Below are 27,321 nucleotides of genomic sequence, written 5' to 3' on the forward strand. Positions count from 1 at the left end.
TGGAAAATACAGGATATAATGTAACAGTATTATGAGAAGGAAAGTTGCTACGCACCATATAGCGAAGATGCTGAATCGGAAATAGGCACAACAATTACAGCTTTTGGCCATTAACCACACTGCCAAGTGTGGTTTCAGTTACCTGAGACTGCAGGCATGTGAGTTGCATTGGTTTGTGTGTGTGTGTGTGTGTGTGTGTGTGTGTGTCTGTCTGTCTATTAACGCCGAAAGCTATAAGTGTGAGAGTCTTTTTGTTGTGCCTATTTGCGACTCAGCATCTCTGCTGTATGGTGAGTAGCAACTTTCCTTCTCATAATATAGTCACAAATTCTGCATGATTCCCTATATGATCATACTTTGGATAATAAGTGTTGATGTGGTTCTGAGTCAAATGTTTTTTGTAATTGGAGGAATACTGTGTCTGCATAACTGTCGTGTTCCATGGCTTTCAGTACATCAAGTGAGAAAATTGCAGATTGGATTCCATATGATGTATGTTTTGGAATCAATGATAGTTGGCAAGGAGAAGACCATTCTGTTCAAGATACCTCATTAAGTTTAAGCTCAGAATATGTTCTAAGATTCTACAACAAGTGGATGTCAAGGATATTGGCCAGCAATTTTGTGGATCCCTTCTGCTACCCTTCTTGTAGAAGGTTGTGAGCTGTTATTTCTTCCAACTGCTGGGCATGGTTTTTTGTCTGAGGGATCTAGATTCCAGGTAAAAGAGGGACTAATTGAGCTGCAAATACAGTACAGAATCTGATAGTGACTCCAGTGGGCCTTGAAGCTTTATTCAGTTTTAAGAATTGCCACTGTTTCTCAACACCACTGACATGAATATCTATTTCACTCATCTTTTCAGTGCTATGAGAATTAAACTGGGGAAATATGACTCGGGTTTCCTTTGTAAAGGAACATTTGAAAATGGAGTTAAGCATTTAGCACTAAGATATTCATTCATTGTCAGCCATCAAGCTGAAATGGGAACTTTCTGTGGGTAACTATGTTTTCAGAGAGAATTTAAAAGCAAATCTGTGCTTTATTTCATTTGAAATTTGCATATTGTCTTTCAATAGTAACAATATCTTGACCTTTCAATGAATCGATGGCTGATATAAATTCTCTTTATCTAAGATTCAAGTAGGTCTGAGCATCAAAGAAACAGCTACTGTGGAAGAAACTGAGTTTCATTTCCAAAGTATGCTTGAAGAAGAGTCACCTCCTAACACTCACGGTTCAACTGCAAGGAATAAAAGGCTACCTTGAAAATCATTTAGGAGTATCTTTATACAAATAAATTTTGTGCTCCATTAACACTGTGCTGTCTAACCTAGAACCAGCATGTACACTGACTGAGCTATGCCAATAGGTGGCCGGTAAGTTTAATTCTGGCAGATACAAAACAACAACAAAAACCACAGCTGGTGACAGAATGTAGCTGTATCAAATCAGTCAAACGCAGTCATGGATCTGGATCTTCACCAATAACACTCATCCAAGAGAAGTGTAGAGCACGAGGAAACAGAGCAAAAGGATGGGAATGCATTTTCTTTGCAAATTGTGATATAAGCACATCATTTAAAGAATGAAAGAAGGTAACAGTGGACTGATATAGTGAACAATGCATTGTTAATTAAGATTTGGAGAGAACCAGAAGTGAACAGTAAGCAGTGTTTGATGTTGGGCCAATCATGGAGATGCAGTAGATAATAGGATTCCTTAATTTTTCCTTGTGGAATCCCAAATCGAAACAGATTCACCTTGAAGGGTAAAGCTTGTCCTATATGATTTCTTTCTCTCCCAAAAATTAAGACAGCTATCTGTGCAAAGAGAAACAGGTATTTCTACCAAAAAGCATTTATGAACAGATTTATGAAGTAAATGTATTACAGGACATTTGCTAAATAATTTGAGAATATACTCTGGTGCATAAAATTTGGTGGACAGTATTTTGAGATGATTTGGAGGGAAATTTATGGGAAAAATAAAATTTACATGGATTTTGGTAATTCTATGTTACATAACTTACATGTATAATGATCAATATGTATACAGATGTGGGTCACAAAATGTTATCCTTTGAACAATTCTTTGGCAACAACAGCCTGTGGTATAAATTAATGTTGATGAACATGGGGGGAATGTTTTTCTTTTGCGCATTGTTTCAATTCTCTACAGTTGAGATGATTATTTATTTACCTGATTCAAGTTTAAAATCAATAATCTAAATGATTTTTCCTGTGATTAGTAACTATTTCTCAAGCTGTTATCATATTTTCAAATTACTGTGTGATTTATGGTGTCCATAGCGTGGTCCACAGTCCTGTGTATCCTTACTCCTATTAAATGCCAAGAACAGGTGGAAAATGACATGTTAAACATCATTCAGTGCTAAGGTTTATATCTAATTAGGCTTTCCCTAATTTCACTCATTTCCTTTCATAATACATCTTCTTCGCAGCCCTCTCTACAGATCCATTTGCAATGGTGTATCATTTGATCTGATGTTGTTCTGCTAGTTGGAGAACAACCCAGCTGTCACAACTAGAATCACAATAAGAGTGGTCCTTCAAGTATTTGTTCCATAAAGTATAAGTAATATTATCTAACAGTTAACTGTTTAGCTTTAAAAATAGTTTCAATAGCTTCCTTTATACTAGCAAATTATAGTTTGCATGGTAACTAGTGCATTTATTGGTAAATTCCATTAACCCAATTTTTTCCTTTATCGTGCATTTAATGAATTTTCTTGATTGTCTCTAGGTGGAGAGAATGAGGGTATATTACTTAAATTTGATTTGCTTTTAAAATATTCTGACCTTTTAGCTAAATTGGATCCATTAAATACTGGTGGTACACAGGAAAGGTCAGAACACTCAGATGTAAAGGACAGCAGTAGTTACAGAAATCCGTATTTTATTGCAGATCTAGGTTTCAAATATAACACAGTCATCATCAGTGCATTACCAGAAGAGTCATAAAGATACAAACATGTCAGAGCATAACCTTGTAACAGTTAACGCTAGCATTTGCGTGGTAGAATCAAAACTATTCTGCCTCTGCCAGGTAAATGCTAATGTTAACTGTCACAAGTTTATGCTCTGTCACATTTCTACCTTTATGACTCTTCTGGTAACCTTTATGACTTCTGGTACTGCACTGATGATGACTAACCTACAGTTAAAAATCTAGCCCTGGAATAAATTACAGATTTCTGAGACTGACTGCTGCCCTTCTTTGCATCTGGATACCTTTCCTGTGCCATATTTGCTTCTGAAATACATAGCTGTAGTGTCTGAAACAATCAGGAGTGGAAACATAAGAGACCATCATAAGTGAAATTTCCTCATTACAAAAGAATAAAGAGTTGTTTCAATAAAATAAAAAACTTTTTATTGTGTAACTACGTCAATATAAACATAATTTTAGATCAAAATAGGAGCATTTAACACAATCACTTCTGAAAACATTTATTAGATCTTTTGTCATTCTGTTTATGCCATGTGATTTCGAAGGGCTTTTTAAAAGGTACCTGATTTCTTGCCCCCATGATTAATAAGTGAAAACTATAAAATATATTATATATTTATAACAACAGCCATATCAGATTAACACACAGTTGGTACAGAATTGCTGGAATCAGAAAAAAATTTAAAATATTAGGCCACTGCAAGGACATAATTAAAGGTTTATGAAGTCAGTAACCAATACATGGCAGTATAGTTTCAGTTTCACATGCTCACTTTCTTGTCTGAAATTTCCAAAACAAACTGCATTTAACAACTTCAAAACCAGAATGTAACATACAAACAGCTTAGAATAATTTAATGCACTTGCTAAAATGCAAACGCATTCATAGGAGAATACCTACTTAACATGTTTCAACAACATTTCTGCATTGTTAATTAGTTCAACAAATAAGGTAACAAACATTATATACAGAATACTTCTTTATGGAAACATTCTCTCACTCTCTCTTAACAACAAACATAATCTCTCTATGTTGCTGTCCATCTAGAACACACGACTGAATGAAAGCATTCACTGTAATTCTTTTAGAAATCATGAAATGCTTTTTGAATTCATTTCTCCTTCAGTAAAGTGACACACATACAACAAAAATAAAATGTGAAAATAAATATTCTGCAACGGCAGCAAGGCATGTTGATTACTATGTACTTTCTCTAACTCTATATACTACAGATCACATTGACTCACTGCAAAGTAGCATTTTGCATACTAACCAACCATATCCAGAGGATTTAAAGCTGTGTAAGTGTTATTTTAGTAGAACATTAACAACATTGCATGAGTTATTTAGCTTTTCTACACATTTCAATAAATGTGCTCGCTGTATGATATTTAGTGTTCACTCAACTATGCATACAGATTAATTGTGTTCAATGAGGAGTTGCGATTTTCTGTAAAACTTTTCAGTTTTTTTGATGTACTGATACTCGCACTTGAATACGTTTAAAAACTGTTTACTCAAGCCTGTTTACCATTAAGAAAACCAGTGTTTCCCTCTATGTATATTCCTTTACACTGACCTTAGTGAAACATTGGGGCATTCATATCTACAAGCTTTCAAACAGACCATCATACAAAGAAAAAAAATACTTTATATTCTTCAGTCTGATGAAGTAAAATCACAGCTACACACTTCATTAGATATGTGGTAAAAGTTATTGCTGCAAACACATCATTACAGTAGGCATCACTTGTGAGATCTAACAGGGCAGCCACCTCTACACAACAGATCAGTTTATGATTACATCGTATTTGGTAAACAGTTCCAATTTTACATAACATGTAGCTACTCTGTTGATAAAATACAATGAAACAATGATCCTGGGTAATGCAAGGATTTTCTTTAATGTAAGACAGACAAGAAGCTCATTCTTAAACGTGGTATACATGCTGTAATAATAATACATTGAAACTCTCAGATGATAATTATATGGCTTTTTTTACTATTACTGGGATGTTATAGCTCTGGAAGTTAATACAGTATGTTATTTTGATGGGGAAAATTGATGGAACACATAAATTTATATCACAATAAAAATACTGAATACCACCAGAACAGCTGTCATACAAGAAATGGAAGTCAAAAGCCTCCCCACATCTCCAAGATTATGATTAAAAATTGTTCACACTATTCTGAATAATAATAATAAAATACTTTATCTGGTTTACTATTTCAGGCGTTTGAATGGTTAATGTTAGTCTGTGTCAGCATCTTATTAAATAGTATTAATTTAAATTATAATTCATTTGTTTAAAATTATTTATTATACAATAATTAAAATGCTATTGTAAAACCACTACTTACATATAACAATACACTAGAGTTTTTAGCCCATGAACACTAGTGTGTCAATACAGCTTCTGCTCTAGTTTTTAAGTTATAATATTTACATTTTTAAAACATATTACTTGACTAATAGGCTTTTATTCCCTTCTTAAAGCATATCTTATGGAACCTTCTAACACTTCTTGTTAGATTTGTAATCACTAAGACTTTTCCACACCATTACCTGACTTAGAAGCAGTGTGCACAGAAGTATGTTAGTTTTGTTAATGAATGAAGATATATGTGTTTTCTTAATATTTCTGATTGTGCAACAACACTTACACAAATGCATAGTGTGCTGCCATGTGTCGTTATGGTAAAGGTGCAAGTGCTTTTGTTTCCAGTCAGTTATGGTATCTGAAGAAATCCGTGTATGAATTACTGTGAAGTGATCATCAAACTCTGCAACTGACTTGTTAATGAAAGTGGCTCACTGTTCATTTATTCAATTTCTTTTGATCTGCTAAGGCCTTTAACTTTTTCTTCAGTTCTTACTTTTCATCCCTCTTCAATTGTGGGCGTACTGGGGTTTATAAGTGCATTGTTACCATTTATTGATTTATAGTTAAATTATAGGCTATATGTGTACCTTGATTTTTAACAGTATATTTAGGGCAAGTATGTAACTAAAGTGGAAGAAGCTGTTGTCTGTTTCATAATGCTGGACACATCAAAAGCGTGAAATGTAGCAGTAGGTTCTTCCGAGACACACATCACATCAGACCATGTTGTGTGGGCTGCTATGGGTTTATTAGACCAAAATGTGACTATCTAAAAAAACTCTGAGAGGTTTTGACACATTTTAACAGAAGCTTCATTTTTAACACACTGTGTGCAAATACATATACATAGAAAACCAGCCATTACTGATTTAGTACGCAATCCAACTTTATCTTAAACAGAAAGATGCTATACATTTAAAATACTGAATGAAGCCAAAGCAGGAATGATCCAAATTCCACACTGAAAATAAATGCATCTGGTTTTGAGGTATGTGTGTTATGTAATATACATTAATAAAGGAAGCATTAACGTAACAACAGTTATTCTTGTGAGTATTGAACAATATTGACAAATGGATCACTGAAGTTAAGAAATAGTCTAATACGTTATCAGACCACAGTGCATTAATTGCAGTTTGATAGTAATATAATCACTGTAACACTTAATTTTCTACAAGGAATTTCCTTGATATAAATTTTTGTATGCTTTGTTTATACTGAATTCATTGTCGTGGTATAAATAGTTATTTATGGCCAGTCTGATTAACAGAAGACAGTTTTTTATTCCACAGATTACTGTATGCTGACAGGTTGTCATCATACTTAACAGAGGCCAAAGGGCATTTCAGCATTTCATGTTGTCTAAATTGAGCAATCTGCACAGGAATACTAATGGTGTGAGATATAGGCAGTGTCGGTCTGAAATTACTTGGTTTATTTTTGATAGTTATTTAATAAAACTATAATAGGCCACCCGCATTCATCACATTTGCCCAGTGCATACCACCAGCAGACTTAAGCCGAACAATTAGTGTAATTAACTCTGCACAGGTGAGTGTGTTGCATTCTCATGTCACTGCAAGTAGTTTTGGAACATATGGTTACTAGTGCTAATATCGTAGTGTTTTAATTAACTCAAAAATTGTAGATTAACATAATTGCTGTAAACATAGCCCGTTGTTCTTATTGTGAGCAGTCTCCAAGTGTATTATAAAAACAATAGTAAAGAATTATTTTTTTTCCTTACAGAGTATGCAATTTTTACTTATCTGAAAGCTCAAAAGATTTCACATCACAAGCTACGATATTTATAACTCAAACCAACATTACTTACATTTCCATTTTATGAGGTACGTGATGAATATCATTAATTGTAACATTCTAGTTCTTATTATTTTTTATTCATGCAAATATAACACAATAACTGAACATTTAATAATTACACGAATTCTTTTGCTCTGCTTTCTAGTTGTTGCCCATGACAATTAACATTTTATCAGTGACACAAAAATGAAAGATGAAGAAACAATGTCGTCACACTTCACGCACATTATGTAGCATGTACCATATTACTTTATCAAAATTGCAGTTTCATTCATTACATCGATCAAGCATGAGCCACATGTAGTAAGCAAAATTCACGTTGTATTGAAACACTTCCCAGCAACCTGTCTTTAATATTACGGTTTCCCTTCCTCACAGTGGTTGATACGTATTTCTGGATCTCATTCATGAACTATTTTCCATCGTGTATACAACTATCCAACTACAGACGAGCTGCTGATCATAATACTTTTGGTTTACAAATACACTTAACTACTTAAGACCCTACTTATTATAACTTTTAAATAGAACTTTTTTTCAAAGGCTTAACGCATCTACACGCAGGCAACCTCATACGTCATCTGGTAAGAAATTTGCAAGTGATCTGAAAAAAAAAATCAAATAATCCTTCTGGCAAAATTCTGCTCTGCTGCAATCTTGTAGCATTAAACGTCTTCCTCAAGCGTGACGCCTACTACATTTTACGCTACATTGTGTTTTTTCCTCGCTACAAACTGCGCATTTGCAATACCACCGGTGTCGTAACACAGTTAAAAGGTCTAGTAATTTCTGTACGAATTACATGGTTCTTCTCATCACAGTTCCACCACTACAATTTTAACGCAGAACAGTCTAATTACAATACCTATAGGCTAATGACTGCTATCGAAATAGCCGAGTATGAAGCAATTGTTGCTTAGTACCTTTGTTGTACGGATTTTTATAGTGGCTGATCTGGGCTGTCGATTGGGTGTCGTACTGGCAAAACAGTTAAATTTCATTAATCAATCGATGTACAGTTCTTTTTGTTACGTAGTACGGTAAGCCACATCAAACTTAGAGACAGTGTGACTTGTGAATTGGAGAAATAGCTTAGTGAAAGAAGTATTTCTCATGTCGTTTTGCCATTAATTTCTTTTATTGCATGCCGACATTCTGTATTTGGTACCGAAAGTATTACCTCTCTATTCGGATGAAATATTCGTGCTGTTCGCGAAAAATAAATCAGTTTCATATATACTTTCAACGCACAAACCGTGGTAAATGTGCGATTACTTCGTGCTTAATGCGACGAGGTACTGAACACAGACTGCAACGCTTCTATACTAAGCAAATTTTGAAAGAAAGAAAAGTACAGGGGAGACTGAAAAGCAGTATATTGTGGATGTGTGAAATCTAAACTTAAACAGTCGATACGACACTGCGTACGAGGCTCATGTGGGAAACGTAACTGAAGGCAGGTGACGGGTCGTGGCGAGACGTAGGTGTCGACTGCGACGCGAGAGGTTTTGCAAACGCGGGTTAACTGGCGTTCCGTGGCGTCTCTGCTAGCGGGCTTTGCTGCTGGTGCTGCCTGGAGGTCGGATGGTTGGTGTGGCGACAGCCGGCCGGCGAGGCGGCGTTATAAGGCGCTGGGGGCAGCCGACACACTGGCGCCAGCGCCTGCGCCAGCCGCCAGCAGCGCTATCGCCAGCAGCGCACCCGCCGCCGGGCCAGACCGCGAGCGCGCTGAGTTGCAGCGGTCCTCGTTGCACGTGCAGTACTGCACGTGCACATCGTGTGTGCCCGATCGCTGGAAGCACGAGCGGCCGTCGGGATTCGAGTCATCCGTCAGGTATCCGCAGCCGCGTACCACACGAGTCTTCCCGTACACTGCAAAATTAAGAAAAAGGAAAAACTGGGTTACAATCTTTGGTACAACAGATTCAGAAAAGCAGTAGCATGTCACCTCTGCGAGTTGCTGGTGTCGGGCGTCCTACCGCCCGGCGCCAACGACCCCAACTGTTTTCCATTCTAGTAACTGGCTCGCCATGTGTGATAATATTCCTAGAAAGAACTAACAACGCTGGCTATTTACACGTAAGCACACTAAAAAAAAAAAAAATTAATCGGCCCCAGGAGACATCATGTTAATACGTTTAGCGTCCACGAGATTCTTCCAGTATCCTGTATCCAGCTAAAGCCACTCATTGATGATGAAAGTGGACTATCAGACCAATTGTGTGATTGGATTGAAGAGTTCCTAGATAACAGAATGCAGCATGTCATTCTCAGTGGAGAGAAGTCTTCCGAGGTAAGAGTGATTTCAGGTGTGCCGCAGGGGAGTGTCGTAGGACCGTTGTTATTCACAATATACATAAATGACCTTGTGGATGACATCGGAAGTTCACTGAGGCTTTTTGCGGATGATGATGTGGTATATCGAGAGGTTGTAACAATGGAAAATTGTACTGAAATGCAGGAGGATCTGCAGTGAATTGACGCATGGTGCAGGGAATGGCAATTGAATCTCAATGTAGACAAGTGTAATGTGCTGCTAATGCATAGAAAGAAAGATCCCTTATCATTTAGCTACAATATAGCAGGTCGGCAACTGGAAGCAGTTAATTCCATAAATGATCTGGGAGTACGCATTAGGAGTGATTTAAAATGGAATGATCATATAAAGTTGATCGTCGGTAAAGCAGATGCCAGACAGATTCATTGGAAGAATCCTAAGGAAATGCAGTCCGAAAACAAAGGCAGTAGGTTACAGTACGCTTGTTTGCCCACTGCTTGAATACTGCTCAGCAGTGTGGGATCCGTACCAGATAGGGTTGATAGAGGAGATAGAGAAGATCCAACGGAGAGCAGCGCGCTTCGTTACAGGATCATATAGTAATCGCGAAAGCGTTACGGAGAAGATAGATAAACTCCAGTGGAAGACTCTGCAGGAGAGACGCTCAGTAGCTCGGAACGGGCTTTTGTTGAAGTTTCGAGAACATACCTTCACCGAAGAGTCAAGCAGTATATTGCTCCCTCCTTCGTATATCTCGCGAAGAGACCATGAGGATAAAATCAGAGAGATTAGAGCCCGCTCAGAAGCATACCGACAATCCTTCTTTCCACGAACAATACGAGACTGGAAAAGAAGAGAGAACCGATAGAGGTACTAAAGGTACCCTCCGCCACACACCGTCAGGTGGCTTGCGGAGTATGGATGTAGATGTAGATGTAGAGCTACCAAATTGTGAGGATGTTATTGCTACATTTCACCAATGTGATAAAAGTGCGGTAGTTTCACGTACATAAGTTATAAAAGGGCAGCGCACTGGCGGAGCTGTCTTTACACTCAGGTGATTCATCTGAAAAGGCTTGCGACATAATTATGGTCGCACGACGGGAATTAACAGATATTGAACTCTGAATAGTAGGTGGTGGTGGTGGTTAGTGTTTAACGTCCCGTCGACAACGAGGTCATTAGAGACGGAGCGCAAGCTCGGTTTAGGGAAGGATTGGGAAGGAAATCGGCCGTGCCCTTTCAAAGGAACCATCCCGGCATTTGCCTGAAACCATTTAGGGAAATCACGGAAAACCTAAATCAGGATGGCCGGAGACGGGATTGAACCGTCGTCCTCCCGAATGCGAGTCCAGTGTGCTAACCACTGCGCCACCTCGCTCTGTCTGAGTGGTAGTTGGAGCTACACGCATAGGACATTCCATTACGAAAATCGTTACGGAATTCAATGTTCCGAGATCCACAGTGTCAAGAGTGTGCGGAGAATATCAAATTTCAGGCATTACCCCTCACCATGGACAACGTAGTAGCTGACGGTCTTCACATAACGATCGTGAGCAGCGGTGATTGCGTAGAGATGTCATTGCTAACAGAACAAAACTGCGTGAAATAACTGCAGAAATCAATGTGAGACGTACCATGAACGTATCACTTACGACAGAGGGGCGAGATTTGGCATTAATAGGGTATGGCGGCCGACGATCGACGCAAGCGCGTTTGCTAACATCACGACATCGCCTCTCCTGGGCTCATGATCATATCGGTTGGAAATCTTTGGCCTGGTCAGATGACTCCCCTTTTCAGTTGGTAAGAGCTGATGGTAAGGTTCAGGTGTGGTGCAGATCCCACTAAGCCATGGATCCAAGTTGTCAACAAGGCACTGTGTAATCTGGTGGTAGCTCCATAATCGTGTAGACAGTGTCTACATGGAATGGACTGGGTTCTATTGTCCAACTGAACCTATCACTGACTGGAAATATTTATGTTTGGCTACTTGGAGACCATTTGCAGCCATTCATGGAATTCATGTTCCCAAACAACGATGAAATTTTTGTGGATGACAATACGCCATGTCACCGGACCACAGTTGTTCACTATTGCTTTGAAGAAAATTCTGGAGCGAATGATTTGGTCACCCAGATCGCCCAACATGAATCCCATCGAACATTCATGGAACATAATCGTGAGGTCAGTTTGTGCATAAAATCCTGCTGCGGCAGCACTTTCGCAGTTATGGACGGCTGTAGAGGCAGCGTGGCCCGCTATTGCTGCAGGGGACCCCCAACGACTTGTTGAGTCCATGCCACGTCGAGTTACTGCATTAGGCTTGGCAAAAGGAGGTCCGACACGATATTTGGAAGTATTCCATGACTTTTGTCACCTCATTGTAATCCCAATAATTTGCTATGGGATTAAGGCCAGGTTATTTAGCACGCTAGTCGAGGTGCCTGAATGTTTGTCAAACCAATGCAGCCCTGTGAACGTGACTGCTGTTGTAATGGAAAAGGGGAGTGTCCATAGTATACTCTTCTTAAACTTACAGAAGAAAGGGCAACATCTGGTCACGGAGAATGTTGAAACGATAATGCCGTGTGGTAAGGGCCTCCCGTTGGGTAGACCGTCCGCCTGGTGCAAGTCTTTCGAGTCGACGCCACTACGGCGACTTGCGTGTCGATGGGTTTGAAATGATGATGATAAGGACAACACAACACCCAGTCCCTGAGCGGAGAAAATCTCCGACCCAGCCGGGAATCGAACCCGGGCCGTTAGGTATGACATTTCGTCGCACTGACCACTCAGCTACCAGGGGCGGACAAAATTGAAGTGAACACCATGCTTCATGTTCACAGTAACCTGAATGATTGGGGCCAAGTCACAGTGCGAAAAGCCCGCATCTCGTGGTCGTGCGGTAGCGTTCTCGCTTCCCACGCACGGGTTCCCGGGTTCGATTCCCGGCGGGGTCAGGGATTTTCTCTGCCTCGTGATGACTGGGTGTTGTGTGCTGTCCTTAGGTTAGTTAGGTTTAAGTAGTTCTAAATTCTAGGGGACTTATGACCACAGCAGTTGAGTCCCATAGTGCTCAGAGCCATTTGAACCACAGTGCGAAAAACACCCAGAAAACATCACAGAACAATCTCTGGCCTAGCCTGAACTACACCTCCACATACTGCAAGCTAAATATCTCAGTGGGCCGTCGGTGCACTCGATACATTGCACGATTTGAAAAGAGACTAAATCGTAACTCGTCAAATCACACTACATGTCTCCAGTCAGCTACTGTCCAGATTCTGTGTGCTTGGCCCATTGAAGAAATGGCTCAAATGGCTCTGAGCATTATGGGACCTAACATCTGAAGTCATCAGTCTCCTAGAACTTAGAACTACTCAAACCAAACTAACCTAACGACATCACACACATCCATGCCCCAGGCAGGATTCGAACCTGCGACCGTAGCAGTCGCGCGGTTCCGGACTGAAGCGTCTAGAACCGCTCGGCCACCGCCCTAGTGAAGACTTGCAGCTCGATGTACCACTGTGAGAAATGGCTTATTGTGTGATACACTATACCAAATGTCCGTTGTACACAGTTCCCTTCGCAATGTTTATTCAAAAACTAGTTGAAATGGACCTGCATTAATTGACGGCATTATATCCTATCAGGTTTTTAACCGATCGTCAGTGACGAGGCATGACTCATCTCTGCTCCCTTTCGTTTAGGATCTAATTATGACTGTTGTTATTACGTCATGTTGCATTGCTGAGAGCAGTATGTCATTCCTTGTAGACAAGCTGTGTGGTACGTGTTTGTTGACATACTTACAAGCTAAACAACTTCGTTCCCGGTGCGCTCATGGGTACATCCAACCACGATAGCTCTTTTCTATCCTTCTGACACGTCTCCACGTTGATTCAACTTACTGCTCTAATTCCAAACAACAGACTGGCCATTACTTATCACTTCACTGTTGTGACTTACACACGTCAGCAGTGGAAGGTCACATGACAATCCGGTACTTGTTCTACACTATCTACAATGCACCAAAGCGACCAGTTTGCTCGTATGAGGGAGTGACTGCTCCGTGTACTCATATGAGCAAGCTGCATAAACAGATATGACTTGATAACAAACTCATCAGAATATTCTAATAGACATGGAATTTGTTACGTTCGTAACATATGATGAAGATAATGACGGCGATGTTCGTAAAACGAGTGAATACCTCATAAGAAAACATATTAGATGAAAGAACTGCTACACCAACATTTTCTCCGTAGTCACTTTTCAGATATATACCGAAGCGACAAAAGTCATGGGATACCTCCTAACACAGTGTCGAACATCCTTTTGCCTGGTGTAGTGCATCGACTCGATATGCTATGGACTCAACAAGTAGTTGGAAGTCCCCTGCAGAAATATTCAGTCACACCGCCTCTATTGCCGTCCATAAGTGCGAAAGTGTTGCTGGTGCAGGATTTTTTGCATGAACTGACCTCGCGATTATATCCAGTTCGATGGGATCCATGTCGAGCGATCTGGGTGGCCAAATAATTCGCTCGAATTGTCCAGAATGTTCTTGAAACCAATAGCGAACAATTGTGGCCCGATAACATGGCTCACTGTCATCCATAGAAATTCCATGGATGTCTGGGAAACTGGTCCATGAATGGCATCAAATGGTCACCAAGTAGCCATTTCCAATCAAGGACCAGTTCAATTTCACCAGATGACCCAGTCAATTCCATGTAAACACAGCCCGTACCATTAGCGAGCCACCACCAGCTTGACAGTGCTTTATTGACAACGTGGGTCCATGGCCGCGTGAGGTCTGCAAACGCTGCTGCTCTCGGTCGTTAAGTGCAGGCCGTCGACCACTACGCAGTCCATAGTGACAGGTAACGATTTCCAAAATGGAATGTCCCATGTGTCTAGCTCCAACTACCATTCTGCATCCGTCCGTTAATTTCCGTCGGGCGGCCATAATTACATCTGAAACCTTTTCACGTGAATCACCTGAGTACAATTAACAGTTCCGTCAATCCACTGCCATTTTATGTCTTGTTCATGCGACACTACTGCCATCTGTGTAAGTGCATATCACTGTCCGATGATTTTTGTCGCCACAGCGTACGTACGACGAGTGAATAATTGACAGCATGTATATTAGAAGAAAGAATACTTATACCAATATGTTCTCTACAGTAACATACCAGATATAGGTAGAAAAAGTGGAAATGTAAGGCATCACAATCATACAGCAAGACGTGGTTCTCGAGCTTCAGCAGAAAAACAGGATGAAGGGTGGGTACTTCAGGCACCCATCGTCAGCTTCATGTTCCTGTGGTGAACGGAATCAGGGTAGGATGCCCTTACCGATCTCTAGAGAACACTCCCGTAGTAAAATCGAGGCCTGGCGAATGCTCTGTAGAATTGCAGAGCGCCGGAGTCGCGATCTGAGCTACTAAAGTCTCTTCTGATGGTTTTCTCAGATGATAAACTCAGATAGTAACCTGACATTTTCTACCGATTCTACGAGTCGTTTAACAGTCAACTTCAATTAAAGGGATAGTTATGACGCTGAACGAAGAGAAAACAATGGAAAATTATTCACTCACAAAGAACATTCTACAACTCATAGATACTCCGCAAGCTACCGTATGGTGCGTGGCGGAGGGAACCCTGTACCACTACTAGTCAATTTCTTTTCTATTCCACTCGCAAATAGAGCGAAGGAAAAACGACTATTGCCTCTGTACGTGCCATAATCTTTCTCATTTTATCTTCATGGTCCTTACGCGAAACGTACATTGGCGGCAGTGGAATCGTTCTCCAGTCAGCCTCAAATGCCGGTTCTCTAAATTTTCTCAATAGCGCTCCTCGATAAGAACGTCGCCTTCCCTCCAGCAATTCTCATTCGAATTCCCGAAGCATCTCCGTAATACTTTCTTGATAATTCGAAACTTCCAGTAACAACGCCTAGACATTTAGTCGACGTGACTGTGACAAGCGGCACACCACTAACACTGTATTCGAACATTATGGGTTTGTTTTTCCTGCTCATTAACTTACATTTTTCTGTATTTAGAACTAGCTGTCATTCATCACACCAACTAGAAATTTTGTCCAAGTCATCTTGTATGCCCCTGCAGTCACTCAACTTCGGCACTTTCCTACACACCGCAGCATCATCAGCAAACAGCCGCACACTGCTCCTTACGCTGTCCGACATATGATTTATGTGTATAACACACTTCCTTGGGGCACTCCTGACAATACCCTTGTTGTGATGAACACAAGAAATGTTTTAACGACGGATGGAACTCTGATTGGGTTTGGAAAAGAAGATAACTCTTAAAACATTGCCTTGAAGGAATGTATTCTCCTGAATTAATCAGCTTGATAGAAAATCACATGAACCAACGAAAGATTGTGTTACGACGGTGAGTCAAATGAAAACCTTAAATTTGCAATAACAAATCGAAATTTCGCGCCGTTATCCTGTAAGTTGGTAATTGTGCTACAAACAGCGTGCAGAATGCCCTGTAGGTGGCAGCATAGTGCAGATGCACACATACCGTCGCAGTATCAGTATAAAGATGGCCGCCCCACTTGTGACTTGCACCAGGGAAGAACAGCGTTCTGTTATTCGGTTTTTGCGTAGTGAAGGTGTGAAACCTATTGAAATTCTTCGACGAATGAAGATTCAGTACGGTGATGCATGTTTGTCACAGTAGAAAGTCTACGAATGAGATAGGAAGTTCGCAAACGGTATGAATTCAGTGGAAGATGCTCCTCGTCCAGATCAGGCACAAGTTGTGACTCCACAGAACATTGCAGCAGTTGAAGCCATAGTGAAGGAAAACTGCCGAGCGACACTGAATGACATTGCAGCATGTTTACAGATTAGTCATGGGTCAGCACACCACATTGTGCATGATGTGCTCCAGTTTCACAAAGTGTCTGCAAGACGGGTACCACGGCAGCTGACTCCTGAAATGAGAGAACGACCTGTTAATGCTTGTGAAGAACTTCTTCGGCGATTTGAACGAGAAGGTGATGGCTTCCTTGCAAGAATCGTTACTGGGGACGAAACCTTGGTTCACTTACACCACCCAGAAACGAAGAGAGCGAGCAAGGAATGCCGCCATTCCTCATCACCAAAACCAAAGAAGTTTCGAACAGAATCATCAGCAGGGAAGGTTATGCTGACTCTCTTTTGGGACGAAAAAGGCGTCGTTTTTGAGCATAACATGCCTAGAGGGACCACTGTCACCAGTGTATCATACACAGATCTTCCAAAAAATCATCTGCGGCCTGCAGTCATATCAAAGCGACGTGGATTGCTGTCAGCAGGTGTCCTTTTGCAACATGACAATGCAAGACCCCACACTGTCCGTACAACAGTTGCAACAATCACGGACCTGCGTTTTGAGTGTCCTCCTCATCCACCATACTCACCAGACCTTGCCCCAAGTGATATCCATATGTTTGGACCACTCAAAGACGCAATGGGAGGAACGAAGTTCGGTTCTGATGAAGAAGTATGCCACGCGGTGTATGAGTGGTTGTGCGGACTACCAAAAGAATTTTCTTCTAAAGGAATTTATGCACTTTGTAAGTGCTGGAGGACTTGCACTGAGTGTGGGGGAGATTATGTTGGAAAGTGATACAGCTGTGTACCACTTCTGCACAATAAATAATATTTTAAAAAATATTTAAGGTTTTCATTTGACTCATTCTCGTAATACGAGTAAATCGACGAAAGATATTGTATCTTGAAGTAGTCTGGTAAGGATTCTTCAAAACAAGAAACACGTTGATATAGACTGATCAACCAGAACATTATGACTACCTCCTTTGAAACGTAATACAGAAGCGGTTTACGTAGCATGGGTTCGACAAGTTCTTGGTACGATTCCAGAGGTGTGTGGCACAAGCTGTCTATGCACAAGTTACGCACTTCCCGTGGTTTGTGGGCACAGAGCCGGCACCTCTTAACATCGCATATGTGTTCCATCGAGTTCAGATCAGGCGAATTTGGTGGCCACTACGTCATGCTACTCAAACCACTGGTCTTATGGTAGGTATAGTTACCTGCTGGACGATACCATCGCCATCAGGGAAGGCATGTACAATGAAAGGATGTATGTGGTGTCCGATAACGTTCACGTAGTCCGCAGTTGTGATGGTCCATCAGTTACTGCCGCAGGTCCGATTGTGGCCCAGGTGAAAGCCTCCCATATCAGAATACTGCTCCGCCAGTCTGTACCCATAGCGCGGTGCACGTTTCAAGCAGCCGTTTTCGCCTGGATGACGGCGCATCCGGACATGACAGTCCATCTGGTAAAAACTAGAAACGTGACTCAAACGACGAAGTGACAAGTTTCCACTAATCTACTGTAATTGATGACGACGATGGGTGAATGTGGGGACGCGTAGCGATCGTTTGTTGTCGAGCTCCATGATCAGTGTGCTCTGAAGCCCTCGTGCCTGCACTGGCATTGTAATCCGCCATCAGACTTCCTGCAGGTCGCCATCTGCTCTGTTTTACAGAACGTGCTAGCCTCCGAGGTGTGGACATCCAACAGCTTCTCGCCCACACGTGGTTCCACCGTCCTTCAACCACTTTCCATATTATGCTCATTACAGTTGCACACCTACGGCCGACGGGCTTCGCAGTTTCCAAAATGCTCGTTGCCTGATGTGGGGCCATTTGCCTTTTGGAAAAGTCAGTTGTGTCCTTATTTGCGACCCGTGTCATCTCTAGAAAGATTTCCCATTTGTGTCTGCCCCACTTATGTAATGCACTTTCCGCACCACGTCGCATGTCCGCAGTGCAACCAGGCGGCGTTTAATCCCGCTATGAGCAGTAATGTTAATGCTTTGCTCATCAGTGCAGTAAGCGCGTGAACGAAACATCTGTATGACGCCTCCACGAGGACCAGGGTGAGATGTTTCAGTGGAAACGGGACCAGTACCATCAAATTCACACTGCGTACTGCTCGATGGATAAGAAGCTTCGAGGTGCCATACACAGCGGTGGTCACGCCCGTTTCTACCATTACGCACGACTGGGCGGCCGCCTGGGGCGGCTAAGGGCAGAAAAAATTAAGTTCGAATCAAACAATGAAACAGTTGGGAAAATGAGGAGAAAAAAATGAAAAAGAGGAAATATGAAAACACCGAACTACACTCCTGGAAATGGAAAAAAGAACACATTGACACCGGTGTGTCAGACCCACCATACTTGCTCCGGACACTGCGAGAGGGCTGTACAAGCAATGATCACACGCACGGCACAGCGGACACACCAGGAACCGCGGTGTTGGCCGTCGAATGGCGCTAGCTGCGCAGCATTTGTGCACCGCCGCCGTCAGTGTCAGCCAGTTTGCCGTGGCATACGGAGCTCCATCGCAGTCTTTAACACTGGTAGCATGCCGCGACAGCTTGGACGTGAACCGTATGTGCAGTTGACGGACTTTGAGCGAGGGCGTATAGTGGGCATGCGGGAGGCCGGGTGGACGTACCGCCGAATTGCTCAACACGTGGGGCGTGAGGTCTCCACAGTACATCGATGTTGTCGCCAGTGGTCGGCGGAAGGTGCACGTGCCCGTCGACCTGGGACCGGACCGCAGCGACGCACGGATGCACGCCAAGACCGTAGGATCCTACGCAGTGCCGTAGGGGACCGCACCGCCACTTCCCAGCAAATTAGGGACACTGTTGCTCCTGGGGTATCGGCGAGGGCCATTCGCAACCGTCTCCATGAAGCTGGGCTACGGTCCCGCACACCGTTAGGCCGTCTTCCGCTCACGCTCCAACATCGTGCAGCCCGCCTCCAGTGGTGTCGCGACAGGCGTGAATGGAGGGACGAATGGAGACGTGTCGTCTTCAGCGATGAGAGTCGCTTCTGCCTTGGTGCCAATGATGGTCGTATGCGTGTTTGGCGCCGTGCAGGTGAGCGCCACAATCAGGACTGCATACGACCGAGGCACACAGGGCCAACACCCGGCATCATGGTGTGGGGAGCGATCTCCTACACTGGCCGTACACCACTGGTGATCGTCGAGGGGACACTGAATAGTGCACGGTACATCCAAACCGTCATCGAACCCATCGTTCTACCATTCCTAGACCGGCAAGGGAACTTGCTGTTCCAACAGGACAATGCACGTCCGCATGTATCCCGTGCCACCCAACGTGCTCTAGAAGGTGTAAGTCAACTACCCTGGCCAGCAAGATCTCCGGATCTGTCCCCCATTGAGCATGTTTGGGACTGGATGAAGCGTCGTCTCACGCGGTCTGCACGTCCAGCACGAACGCTGGTCCAACTGAGGCGCCAGGTGGAAATGGCATGGCAAGCCGTTCCACAGGACTACATCCAGCATCTCTACGATCGTCTCCATGGGAGAATAGCAGCCTGCATTGCTGCGAAAGGTGGATATACACTGTACTAGTGCCGACATTGTGCATGCTCTGTTGCCTGTGTCTATGTGCCTGTGGTTCTGTCAGTGTGATCATGTGATGTATCTGACCCCAGGAATGTGTCAATAAAGTTTCCCCTTCCTGGGACAATGAATTCACGGTGTTCTTATTTCAATTTCCAGGAGTGTATTTTCAAAAGCGTATGGAGCAGTTACTCAATATGCCTTTACTTACTTTGACAGAGGTAAAGACATTGCTTCTATCTAACTCAAAACTAAAAGCACCCGCTACTGAGTACGAAACGGTTACAAACATGACCACGATTCATCTCGCCCGAGCACTGGAGAGGTGCACGTTCGCTGCCTTGCGATCATAACGCGACTTTATGCTATACCTCCCTCAGACCCTCTTTTTGTTTTTGTGACTGCAGGTCATTTGTCAAGCGCCAGTTGTATTGAGTGGTTCGTTGATGTTTTTAGTTCTACTGTTATTTCCTGTTGATAATCGATCACGTATTCACAAGTTAGGTTTTAAACTTCTCTTTTAACATAGTAAAAGGTGAGTGCAGTTCATCATACCCATGCATAAAAATGAGATATTGTCTATCCGTTAGTCTGTCTCTGATCGTCTGAGACTCGCAGAGAGAGGAGGAGGAGGGAGAGGAGGAGACTGGTGTTTAACGTCCTGTCGACAACGAGGTCATTAGAGACGGAGCACAAGCTTGGATTAGGGAAGGATGGGGAAGGAAATCGGCAGTGCCCTTTCACAGGAACCATCTCCGCATTTGGCTGAAGCGATTTAGGGTGATCGCGGGAAACCTAAATCAGGATGGCCGGACGCGGGTTTCAACCGTCGTCCTCCCGAATGCGAGTCCAGTATGCTAACCACTGTGCCACCTCGCTCAGTCGCAGAGAGAAAAGAGCTGCATTGTCTTTTCTCAAACAAATTAGCTGTCGTTTCCTTAAACTAGGCCGGCCGCGGTGGTCAAGCGGTTCTAGGCGCGCAGTCCGGAACCGCGCGACTGCTACGGTTGCAGGTTCGAATCCTGCTTCGGGCATGGGTGTGTGTGTGATGTCCTTAGGTTAGTTAGGTTTAAGTAGTTCTAAGTTCTAGGGGACTGATGACCACAGATCCCATAGTGCTCAGAGCCATTTGAACCATTTGAACCTTAAACTAGGACGTATGTATTTGTTGTTCTCAATCAGCTTTAAAGAACTGGCGACAAAGCATGAAAACTGACGACTGTCCGCAGAAAATGAGGACATCTGCTCGCCTTAGTTTAATGGGAGATTTGAATTGTAGTGCCGTTGGCTGTTGGTGGTGGTGGTCGTGGGAGGGGGGATATCGGAGAGACCTATAGTAGTAAAATAAATAGGGATAGTCATTTTTCAACTACAGCCTAGGGCGGCAAAACACCTAGCAATGGTCAAGGCGGTGGTTCATCATCTATTTTGAAGCGTTTGCACTATCGGTATTGATTCGTATGGTGTTTTACCAGTCTTTGGATTGGGAATAACTATTACAAGGGTTGAATGAAAAGTAATGCCTCCAGTACTGAAAGGAACCAACGGGGTTAGCGATTATAGGTAAAGAATTGTAATATTTCTTTATTTGCCGCCTATGTCGTAGCAGAGAATTAGATTGTTTCATAACAGATATTAAAGAGAATATCAATGAGTAATTTCATCCTGAAATAACGTAGACCACAAATCATAATTATAGTTAATTTGCGCCTGAAGTAGACCGGACGCATTCTCTTTCTTGTCCGTCATTAGTGGTAATCTGATGTATAGAAACCTTAATCCGCCATTTCATGCAATCCCATTTGATACAACAACTTATGCAATAATAATATAAATATTGTGGAAAAAGTATTGTTCAACTGGACATACCAGTGAACTGGCGCGAAAAAAGATATAAAATAAATCAAGCTGTGTTATGTGTCTCGTTAATTTCATTAATCAAAATATGAGCGTTTTCTACCCTCGACGAAATTAACTGCTTATAAGCATACAGAGAGGTGCATGGTCAAATAAATTATTCACTACGAAGTATAAGTTAGAATGTTACAGAGCCCACTGAAAGGTGATAAATATCGATTTTTTTATTTTTTTATTTTTTATTTTTATTTTTTTTTTGCAATAGAGATGGTTTAAGTCTCAATTTTGAGAGAAATATGCTTGCCTAAAGTTTAATCGACGTTTTTCTTTTAACCTGTCTTCCCTGTTCTCAGTTCAACTTGCTGGAGGTACTCAAAGTCTTCTGACAATGCAGGATTATTCTTTCCGATTAATTTCAACAGATAAAAAGCCGCAACGTGACCCACGCGTCTACCACAAGTAGAAGGAACTTTCTCGTACGGTCACATTTTCACGTTTTACCTGCATAACGAATTGATAAGAGAAATAGAATATCATTTGGAATATTATAACTGATTTTTGTTATGGATTTTTGATGGAGAACGCAACAAGCCACAAATTCTTAGCTGATTTACAGCCACGGAGTTCAACAAGAACCAGCATGGAGAAAACAAAATTGATTGTTGTTGTTGTTGAAGAACAGCGTTGCTCATGCTAATCGGCCTCGGCTCCCAGTAAAAAGTGGTCTTCGCTGTTTCAGATTTGAGTGGAACGCTATCCGAATAGCCGGGTTTCTTCAGAGTCCAGAGGGCCTTTGCGTGTGTCCTGCGTTACATAAGCGACCGCCGAAGCCTTAAAACAGCGAGGCGGGTATCGATCCGTGGCTTCCAAGTTGACTGCCCCCTCTACCACTACCTACAGGGGTTGGACAAAAATACGGATACATCGCTAGAAATGCATGCTTGAACATAAATGCGGATGCCAGTCAAGCCTGTAGATTACAACATTGTATTTGACAATGAACGACACTTGTGCAATGTCCTCAATACGTTGCAAGTGTGAATCGTGGTCAGAACAGTGTTATGTGTGGTCGTAAGTGCATTCTTCGGAGCTCAAGGCATTCGAACATGGGCAGATTGATGGTTCCCGTACGGTGGGTGCTTCCGTAACCATGGCAGCCGAAGTGTTTGGTGTTTCAAAAGGGACCGCATCACAGATTTATACCACATGTAGGGAAAGCGGAAAACATCATCCGCTAAGTCACAACGCGGACGAAAGAGTGCGTCGAGTGGTCCTGATGGAAGACCATTGATGAGGACTCTGATGAAAAATAAGAAGATGGCAGATGCAGAGGTCACTGCAGAGCCGAATGTCGCAATCGCGAAATCTGTCAGTACGAAAACAATATGAAGGGAGCTTCATAAGCAGGGAATTGCAGGGCAAGCTAGAATTCCAAAACCACTCATCAGTGCCGAAACCACAAAACCTGGACTGTGGAGCAACGGAAGAATGTCATCTGGTTGGTTGTTTCCAACTTCTGCCTAACAAGGGGAGGCCACGACGTTTGGAACGTGGATTTACTGCGAACTTCGTACGCTCGTAGTACTCCATGAGGACAACAAAATGTGTAAGCAGTAGCGGGTACTTCTCAAGCGTTATTGGGAAAATCGCAAGATAATTTCGGTCGTCAAATATATACCTGCGCGTGACCATCTTTAACATGAAGCTGCGGCAGCCGAGTGGTTAGCGTTCAAGCACCGTAATCGCTGTATCGAGTTATTTTCTTTACTATTTATATTACAATTGATATAATGGGAAAATACGTGTAATCGGATGAACTTTTATTAAATTTACAATGTTATTTGGCAGTCAACAAATTTTTATTATCACAAATAATATAATATTCATAACTTTATGTTTTCCATGTTTTGACGAAAACTACCATCCTGCTACTTGTAATATCGAAAGCAACGATTAATTGTACATCTTTCGAAAGCCTTGTGTGCCGGTCAAAACTTGCCGGTAACAGGTAGTTTCGGGCCCCTTCCAGGTATAACGGATTTCTCAAATCCGATTACACGTATTTTCCCATTATATCAATTGTAATACATTTTCAGTATCACTTTATGCGTTTGGTCGTTTACGAGTCGATAGTTATGAATATTACATTATTTGTGATAATAAAAAATTTGTAGACAGCCAAATAACATTGTAAATTTAATAAAAGTTCATCCGATTACACGTATTTTTCCCATTATATCAATTGTAATATAAATAGTAAAGAAAATGATTATGTTAAAAATAAAAAAAGAAACTGACGACCGGGATTCGATCCAGCGATTAAGGGGCTTGAACGCTAAGCACTTTTATTTATTTATTTTTTATCGTTGTGTTTGGGTGTTACGGACGTCACAATGACATCCGTTCAAGTTCGTTTGTTGATCCTTCCACTCAGTTCTTTTTTATTACAGAGGTCAACCGGCTCTCTGACCGAACACGCTGAGCTACTGTGCCGGCTATCACTCGGCTGCCGCCGCTTCATGCCAAAATGGCCACGCGCAGATACATATATTTGACGACCGAAATTATCTTGCGATTTTCTCGATAACGCTTGAGAAGTGCGCGGTACTGCTTACACATTTTGTTGTCATGGAGTACTACGAGTGTACGAAGTTTGCAGTAAATCCGCGTTCCAAGTTTGTAAGTTTATGTTCCAAGATTAAATTTGATTGGGGTTCGGCGACGATTTGGGCAGCCATATCGTGATATTCCATGAGTTTCATGGTTACTCTGCAAGGTCTCACTAGTGCCAAGTCGGTCGTTGTGATCGTGCGGTTCTAGGCGCTTCGGTCCGGAAGCGCGCGGCTGTTACGGTCGCAGTTTCGAATCCTGCCTCGGGCATGGATGTGTGTGATGTCCTTAGGTTAGTTGGATTTAAGTAGTTCTAGGTGTAGGGGAGTGATGACCTAAGATGTTAAGTCCCATAGTGCTTAGAGCCATTTGAACCATTTCGAACTAGTGCCAAGGACTATGTGATCATTTTGGGCAATCTTGTCCATCCCATGTACAATGTTTGTTACCCAAATGTGATACTGTTTTTCCTGAAGAAAGACGCCCTGTTCGCACAGCTCGCATCGTCCAAGAGTCGTTTTCTGAGCATGATGAATTGTCGCGTCTCCCCCAGCTATCACAATCACCAGATCACAATGTTATTTGCATTTCTGGTCTACTTTGGAGACATGGGTGTGTGATCGCTATCCACCTCCATCATCGTTACCTGAAGTTGCCGCCATTTTGCAAGGAGAATGATATAAGATTATCTTCAAAACTTTAAAGGGCCTTTATTTATCCATTCCGAGACGACTGATAGCTATTTTGAATGCTAAGGGTTTTCCAGTACCATATTCGGCATGACAATTTGTTGTGATTTTGGTGTTTCCACGTATTTGTCACTTCCCCCCTCCCCCTGCATATCCCAGCGGATTGCACAGTCGTGTCCGCAGCTCGTGGTCGTGCGGTAGCGTTCTCGCTTCCCACGCCCGGGTTCCCGGGTTCGATTCCCGGCGGGGTCAGGGATTTTCTCTGCCTCGTGATGACTGGGTGTTGTGCGCTGTCCTTAGGTTAGTTAGGTTTAAGTAGTTCTAAGTTCTAGGGGACTGATGACCATAGATGTTAAGTCCCATAGTGCTCAGAGCCATTTGAACCATTTTTTTTTTTTTGCACAGTCGTTTCCGCAAGACGCGCTGTCGGTCCTGTCTGGTTAGGGTGCACTGATAGGCATGACTGAGAACTTCAAGGAATTAAGAACTCTGTTCTCGAGAGCAAAAGGGAATTGAATACACCTCCGAGAACCGAGAGCTTTCATGAGAACAACCAAAAACCCGTTCTCGTTATGGTCTCGAGCGCCGATGACATGATCTGTGGAACGGGAGGTCTCGTTCTCAATTGTGGAATTAGAATAACTGATATCAGTTCTTGAGAACGTAGAGAACACGTTGTAATCGATAACTCTTCAGTTATCGGTTTGCGCAACACTAGTCTTGATCGTCTCTCGACGCTAATACTCTGACGAAAATAATAATAATAATAAATAATCGCAAACGCAAGAAAGAGTTGTGCGACACGCACGAAAGATGGTAGGTGTGGTTCTACATCTGAAAGATGATGCCTACTCAAAGATTAGAACCGAACATATCAGGAAGAAGTCAAAAGAAACGGGGTGCTGATTCATTCCTAGGACCCATAAGAGAATCAGCAATTAGCCTTCTGAAATCGCCAGAAGGGATTCGGGAAAACCACAGCAAAAAATTTTCAGGACAGAAATGCGACCGAGTCTCGTCCAAATACAAATCATGTGTCTCAACTACTGGTCCACATCGGGCTCTTATCAAGGAAAACCCTGGTGAGACGGTTCACTTAATTAGGGAAGATTTTCTTTTCCTTCTTGAAATACCTGACGGCTACCAGAAGACTAGGCAAGTTGTTACAACGAAGATTAATGAAACACGCACGGAGTAGTGGAAACGAAAGTCTACACACTGTTGATTTATCAAATCTGAACAGAGTATGTCTGCGTCGATGGTCGAGCCCGATAGAACCGCTTTGTGTTACGTAGCATGTTTACAGTCTGACCGCAGAAGGAGCATCATCACTTCTTTCGAACTATTCCAATTCTCGACGTCATTTACTGGAGTTCTGTTATATTTTCCACATTAAATTGTCGCAATCGATCATTTGAGTCAAACTGTAATGCTCTATTTACTCCTTTCATTTCACTTCAGCACTTTATTTGTTTGTAAAATAATTTGCCTTTCTCGTTGATTAAATTTAATTGTTCTTTTTAAATGAAGAAGGAAAGCCATTTATAGAGACAGAAGTACCAAGTCTGAAATGCATTCTTGATTCTGCGAAGACTTTCGAATGTTTTTGCCATTTTTTATAGCGGAGACATGGACTTTCCAAAGTTTTTGAGCATGACAGTGTAATAGTGATGCCAGCTGTGGGTAAAGCTATACACAAATTTCTACTCCTTAGATAATATATCAGATTACAGAGGTTTTTTCTCAGTGAATAAGGAACAGTGAAATAAAGAATGTGGTTTTGCGAAGCTCTGTTAAATTATCAAATGCAGAGACAGGAATGGCGGCTGCTAGTGCTTGGGGGAATCAGGAACAAAAATTTCCCTCTGCAGATAGTTCACGGTTTTTGCCTTTATATTTTGCACAACGTTTTCGTGGACACAGGGCTTGCAGCCCCTCATTCCAGTGAACATTTCTCGCAGATTTATGCGTACTGTGTCACACGATCAACGTGACACTCACACGAGGCTGAAATATTCAGTGGCATGCTCCAACGTTCCTTATAGTGGAAGCGACGCGTGTAAAAGAAAAGGACGAAAATAAATAAAGAGAAATGAGTCTGCAATTTTTTGTTCAAGTCTCATGAATAAGAGGCACTTAATCAGTACACCTAACATTCACGCGACAGGCTCTGTAGCAATCTTTCTGCAAAAAGCTGCTTTGGTTTCCTTCCACGACAGCCTTGATAGACGATGTGCCTTTTTTAGGCAATCAGAAA

At 42.2% G+C, this 27,321-nt stretch overlaps 1 protein-coding gene across 1 annotated transcript in view; it reads right to left on the reverse strand.

Annotated features, from left to right (window-relative positions):
* Positions 1 to 3,379: 3,379 nt before the first annotated feature.
* LOC126190707 (uncharacterized) overlaps positions 3,380 to 27,321 on the reverse strand; it is a 387,936-nt gene continuing 363,994 nt past the window's right edge. The window contains exon 3 of the mRNA XM_049931180.1: positions 3,380 to 9,057. Coding sequence (XP_049787137.1) covers positions 8,807 to 9,057 — 251 coding nt within the window. The 3' untranslated portion in view covers positions 3,380 to 8,806. The remainder of the gene's footprint in view (positions 9,058 to 27,321) is intronic.

Source organism: Schistocerca cancellata, chromosome 1 (assembly GCF_023864275.1).
Source record: "Schistocerca cancellata isolate TAMUIC-IGC-003103 chromosome 1, iqSchCanc2.1, whole genome shotgun sequence".
Classification (NCBI taxonomy): Eukaryota; Metazoa; Arthropoda; class Insecta; order Orthoptera; family Acrididae; genus Schistocerca; species Schistocerca cancellata.